We start from the raw sequence: 6,861 nt of genomic DNA on the forward strand, positions 1-6,861 counted from the left end.
ATTATATATATACCACCAAAAAAATAAGCTAGGGGAAAAATGTAAACAAAAAAACAGCTGATGTAGCAGATTTTATGTGATCAAGGGCTTAGGTCGTTCCAGTTATTTTTGTACAATTTTGTCTGTCCATATAAGCTTCCGTGGTCCACTTCGCTAAATGGAACGCACTTTAAAACGACGCCTGAGATTGCCCCGATGGGAAGTGCTTAGGGAAGTTCGCCAGTGGAACGCGACCCAGAATTCCGCATCTCCAGCCAACGCCCAATCATAGGCCGCCAAAGACTACAAGTGAAATTCCAGCCAATCAGCAACCTCTGGAAAGATGCATTGCTTAAAAATTAAAAATAAATTATTAACGCATTAGTTTGGTTAAATGAACCAAATTATGTTGGGTTAAAAAACCTAATTTGCTGGGTAAAATGAACCCTGTATGGGTTCTGTTCTATATTTACCCAGCCCTTGTGTCGGAAACTACCCAAATTGGGTTGTTTTTTTTAGAATACATTGAAAATAGTTACAGGATATTTCGCCCAGTTTTATTGCAGCGAAATAAAAGCTAACGATTCTTTTATCTCTTGTCTGTTTTTAGAGTCAAAGTGCAAGCTTCCATTAAAAAAATAAATCTTAACTAATTTATGACGCAGAATGCATCATCACAATAATATATAGGAGGAGCTTTGCATATTACTTTGTGCATTTGTACATTGGTGCGCTTGGTCTTTAAGTTTATTAGATGTCACATGATAATGTTTTATAGCTTTTTTTTATCATATACATGTTATACGCATTTTCCGTTAGTATTTTAATGCAAAAATAGCAGTGAAATATATGCACACAAACATTAAAACGCAACAGGAAGCAAATGTCATATGGTAATGTTTTATAGTTTTTCATCTTATATATAAATATATATGTATCTAAAGCCGTCCTTGCACTTTCCACATGTATGAATGTATTTAAGCTTGCGTGTGAGTTAACGTTTAGTTAATAAAACTTTCTAGTTTTGCTTTGATGTAATTAATTGCAATTATTTATATACATCATATACATATATATTTTATACATTTCCCTAAATTAGCTGATTTGATTTAGATTGTTGTTGTGATCCACTCTGTTCAGTTAATGATGTTAATATCTACTTCTCCACTCAGTAAAGGACAGAGATGTCAATATTTATATTTCTATATAATATATCAGTGAATCCATATGCTGGTTATTAATTGGGCTTCTTTTAAATTAAATATGTAAAGTGCTTACATATTATCAATACTGGACTCTTTATGCTCATGAAGTATATTATGCTCAGCATTATCCATTTAATAAACCATACAAGCAGTGAGAAACATGTAAGTCATACAGCAATGAATGGAAGACGATAAATAGATGCAATTTAATTTAATATTTTTTAAACATATATATATTACTTATTTGTTGGTTTGGTTATTCCATTATGTACATTCAGTTATATTTTACCTACAAAAAAAAAGAGAACTTCAACCACAAAGAGGAAGAGGAACATTGGTTAAATTATTTTCTCGCACCTGAATGCTTTTGCTGCTTCATAGAGAGAAGAATTATCCTGAAAAGTGGCACTTTATTAGAATTTTCACACACACTATAAGTCCTTTACACAATCTGACACAGCTGCGATTAAAATTGAACAGGAAATGAAGTGCTGGTCGTCCAGCCAGAGGAGAACTGGCCACCGACCGAGTCTGGTTTCTACTAAGGTTTTTTTTCTCCATTCCGTCACGGATGGGGTTTTGGTTTCCTTTCCGCTGTCGCTTCTGGCTCGCTTAGTCGAGGACACTTAATTTCTAGCGATTATCGTCGATTTGATTACACAGGCCATCTCTGCATTAAAGTGTTTAATCCCGTCATTATGCATAACTATCACTCTATTCTTCTATTTGATTCTGTTCAGTGCTTTGACACAATCTGTTTTGTTAAAAGTGCTATATAAATAAAGGTGATTGATTGACTGAATCATGCAGATCTAAAGCTTGCACTGGCAGAAGCTGAGCAATGGTGCAACAAGGTTTTCAAACCAGCTTATTAGCAACAATAAAAAATAGCTTCAACGTCATGTATGTTGTACGTACATCATTCGTTAAGTAGTTTAAAACTCAAAGTCAGTTCCCTGGAATCAGTGAAAGCACTGGAGTTTTCTCTTAATACATTGAACCCTGTGACTGATTTTTTGCCAGTGTGGCTTGAATGGAATTGAGTTTTTTTTTTTTTGAAAGATCTTCTGCATAATAATTTTTAGATGGTTCCTGAATTTTACGCCAACGAATACATAAAACACGGGATTCAAGCAACAATGAGAAAAAGCTATCATTCGGCAAGCATCATTTGCATAGTCAATGTTTTTACTTACGTCACACTCTGTAAACGGATGGAAAGACTTTACGAACATGATAATGTTATATGGAGCCCAACCGATGAAAAACACCAGTGCGATGGAGAATATTAGTCTAACAGTCTTGTGTCTCTTATTAGTCCGTGATTTTGTAATCGTACAAAGCATTCTGCCATAGCAGTATCCCATGATTACAAATGCAATGAAGAAAAACGCATTTTGAAAATAAGCAATGGCAGATTTCCATTCAAAAGTGCCGTATTCACAATACTGGCTGCCAGATTGTGTCATGACTCTGCTGTGAAGTGAACCGAGCAGCGCAACCGTTCCACTCAAGATCCAAATAACAAAAGGAGCGACTGAAAAACATCTGCACCTCTCCCAGTCGGACAGAGGATGAACCACCGCCATGTAACGCTGAACGGTCATCAGAGTCAAGAACAACACGCTGCTGTAAAAACCGACATAGAAGAGAAACTTCACCGCTTTACAGCCAGCCTCTCCAAAGGTCCAACCCCAGATGTAGTACGAGGCCCAGAATGGAAGTCCGAAAGTGAAGAGAAGATCCGACACGGCTAAATTGAGGATGAAGAAATTGGTCTGGGATTTAAGGCTCTCATAGAGCGCGAGGATGACCAGAACGAGGATGTTACCGATGCAGCTCAACACAACCACCACTGTGAAAACAATTGGAATAACAATGGATCCGACATTCACCACCTCCTCTTTGCGACACAACTGGTCTTCATAGTCAGTGTGGTAGTCGTATGTTGTATTCTCATCAGTCATGTTGTTCTGCAACTGCAAACTACCAGCTCAGATTGGTTCCGGTTCAGTTCTTTATTTAACGTTTCCTGCGGAGAATATACTCCAACATAAATCTGCCTTGAAAAAAATGTAATTAGCCAATTTATCTAAATAAAAGAGAGTGTGAATGTACTAAATTAGTTTACTAAACATTTTGTTCTTACCTGTTGATCTTTCCACAGTCGGTTTTTAAAACGATAAACTTTCTTGTCTCTAGCTAAATGGGATCAAACTGATCAGTCTGATTTGAAATATATATCAAACCATTTTCCCACTGCTTCTTCTTGTCGAGTTGACATCTGAACAGATGTGAAAGAGGCATTTGCACTGTTCTGTATTTATAAAGAAAAAAAAAAAAAAATGTTTCCTCTTTTTTTTTTTAACACTGATACAAATGTGCACGGGTGCAATTTGTGAAAAAAGCAGAGGGAGGGTACTTTCGAATAGTTTTTTCTCTCTCCATGAGTGGAAGTTAAGGGTAAGGCTATAGCTTAAGTAACCTAATTAACACTCATCATAAACCCATCTTATTAGGCAAGTGCACCACATAATGGGTGTCATGTCATGAAAATGTTTTAATATGATGGGGACTGTATTTAATGGGATCACGGTCTATTGTAATGATTTCATTTTATCATTGTAGGGTGAATGTGTTCACACACTGCCAAAGTGCATTTATCCGTCACGTAAAAGTCGTGTTTGCATAATAGGTGGCCTTTAATCATATTAAGTTTATTGCTATTGTAGCCAACTGGTAGCAAGGATACTCAGAATTAATAAAGAGAGGCTTTTATGTTAGCCTCACATCGCTGGGTGTCTTCAAGAGGCTGAAACGATGCTGAACGTTTAATGCAAACAGAGATATTTGGGGTTGTGTCGTGCGCTCGCGAGGACTTACAAAGACACATAACAGGTACAAGTGTAACAGCTACATGCTTTATGCAAGTTCACATCAGAGACCCTCCAAAAATTTCATAAATCATGTTTTCAGGGTAGCAAATGTCTTATTAAGGGGATTTTTAGTGAATTGATGGCCTTTTTGGAAAGTATGTTCATTTATTGTAAATGTACTCAATACTTGGCAGGGGCTCCTTTTGCTTTAATTACTGCCTCAGTTCAGCGTGGCATGGAGGTGATGAGTTTGTGGCACTGCTGAGGTCGTATGGAAGCCCAGGTTTCTTTGATAGTGGCTTTCAGCTCATCGGCATTTTTTTTGGTTTCTTGTTTCTCATTTTCCTCTTGACAATACCCCATACATTCTCTATAAGGTTCAGGTCTGGTGAGTTTGATGAACAAGTCAAGCACACCAACACCAAGGTCATTTAACCAACTTTTGCCGGACATGTGCCAAATCCTGGTCAGCAGAAGGAAGCATAAAGTGCTCAAAAATGTCTTGGTAAACGGGTGCAATGACGTTGATTTTCAAAAAACACAATTGACCAACACCAACACCCTAAATCACCATAGACTGTGGAAACTTAACACTGGACTTCAAGCAACTTGGGCTATGAGCTTCTCCAACCATCCTCCAGACTCTAGGACCTTGGTTCCCAAATGAAATACAAAACATACTCTCATCTGAAAAGAGGACTTTGGAATACTGGACAACAGTCCAGTTCTTCTTCTCCTTAGCCCAGGTAAGACGGCTCTAACCTTGTCTGTGTCTCAGGAATGGCTTATCAAGAGGAATACGACATCTGTAGCCAAATTTCTTGACACGTCTGTTTGTGGCAGCTCTTGACCCCAGCCTCAGTCCATTCCTTGTGAAGTTCACTCAAATTCTTGAATCAATTTTGCTTGACTGGACCTCATGAGGCTGCGGTTCTCTCATTTGGTTGTGCAGCTTTCCTTCCGCTCAACTTTCTGTTAACATGCTTGGATACAGCACTCTGTGAACAGCCAGCTCCTTTGGCAATGAATGTTTGTGGCTTACCCTCCTCGTGGAGGGTGTCAGAGATTGTCTTCTGCACAACTGTCAGATCAGCAGTCTTCTCCATGCTCGCGTGTCCTAGTGAACCGAAAGACCATCTTGAAGGCCCAGGAAACCTTTGCAGGTCTTTTGGCTGACTGGCATATCACCATATTCTAATTTGTTGAGTGTTTTTTGTTAAACGGGAGCCAAAATCATCACAATTAAGATGACTCAAAATGTTTAAAAATTTAATTTAAAGCAGCGGTTCTCAATTTTGTTCCTCGCATCTCTCCACATGCACCTCTCTCTCTCTCTCTGCTTCTATCTTAACGCTTTAATCCCGATACAACCGCATATTAAAAGCTAACATAAGTAGCATTTACAATAAAGGATGAGACAACAACAAACATATTGTTCTAAGATGTCCCGTAACAGCCATGCTTGCACAGGTTCTGCACAATTCTCTTCGCTAATAATATCTGGGTCTCAAGCGTGCTCAAACTGATAAGCAATATCGACTACGCCATTGTTCACAAAACAGCCGGAGCATTCTGAGGTGATGAGCATTTAGTTCCTGCATGCACATTAGCAGAAAGCAAAAGATTCTGGCAAACTTCAGTGTTGTGACAATCTGTGCTACCTCCCATTAAAAAGATAAGTAGGACAAATCGATAGCGGAAAAATGCAGATTGCGCTACCAGCATCTTATTCATGTTTTTCACATTTGCATTAATATATATTTTTTAACTCTACAGCAGACGATTGTACATGTTTTACATAAAGATGCGTCTTTAATCTGGATTTAAACTCACAGAGCGTCCGCTGCCAGTCGGAGCCACCTGTTCACGGTCCCCTTGAGCTCCATTTCAGCAGCACTTGCCATTTCAGTTTCTTTGATTTGCAGCTTTGAAATAAAGGAATACATGTAGAAATATATAACGTAAATTTATTTTTACGAATTACGGGTTTCTGCAAGCACGCACACAAACGTAATCAGCGTAATCAGCGTTTACACTTAGGGAAAAGTGTGCATTGTGATACTCTCCAAAATGGTAGAAGAATTGTTGAATTAAGTTGTTATTTTTGTTTTCTTTTTCACATAAAATAGTTGAGCCATTGACGTCACAAGGTCTGTTTTTCCAATGTCCTTAATACATTTCTGGACCTGGATTACAATTACGTTGCTGTCTATGGGATGATCTGGGAGCTCTCCGATTTCATCTAAAATATCTTAATTTGTGTTCAGAAGAAGAAAGGAACTACATTATGGTAAGTTACTAATTACATAATTTTCATTCTGATGACCCTTTAGTCACTTTGGCTATTTTATATGTTCTTACTTTGCCCATGTATTAAATTCACATAGTTTTATGTAGTCTTATTTACTTTAGCTATACTTTATCAATGATATGATATAACAACAGTGATTATAGACCTACATGCATTTAGTTTTTTGATACAATAGTAGTCGGTGGATATTGTAGGGATATGTCCATGATAAATTGTACACCCTAATAAAGTAATGGCTTGCTCTGTGTTTTCCTAAAACATATTTTCTTTTACTTGTATTCTTGTAGTATTTATATATTTAAATGTATGTATATTTATATAATACGTTCACTATATTTTATTATTTACAATTATAAATAAAATCAATATTTGGTATAATAACACATAACTCGTTTTTTCTTGTTTGTTCTCGTAACCAAACTAATAAGGCGGGGCTTATCGCGGTCCAATAAAAAAATGACTTCGGCTCTCAAGCCCGCCGTCTATGGCG

The 6,861-nt window shown here is 37.4% G+C and overlaps 1 protein-coding gene across 1 annotated transcript; it reads right to left on the reverse strand.

The window, feature by feature from the left end:
- Positions 1–1,574: 1,574 nt before the first annotated feature.
- On the reverse strand, positions 1,575–3,472 carry LOC122332765 (chemokine XC receptor 1-like). The gene is given in 3 exon segments (XM_043230161.1): positions 1,575–2,248; positions 2,251–3,247; positions 3,334–3,472. Coding segments are annotated over 2 exon segments (978 nt in total). The 5' UTR covers positions 3,152–3,247; positions 3,334–3,472; the 3' UTR covers positions 1,575–2,171.
- Between the last annotated feature and the right edge of the window lie 3,389 nt (positions 3,473–6,861).

This window comes from Puntigrus tetrazona, unplaced genomic scaffold, assembly GCF_018831695.1.
Source record: "Puntigrus tetrazona isolate hp1 unplaced genomic scaffold, ASM1883169v1 S000000148, whole genome shotgun sequence".
NCBI classification, from domain to species: Eukaryota; Metazoa; Chordata; class Actinopteri; order Cypriniformes; family Cyprinidae; genus Puntigrus; species Puntigrus tetrazona.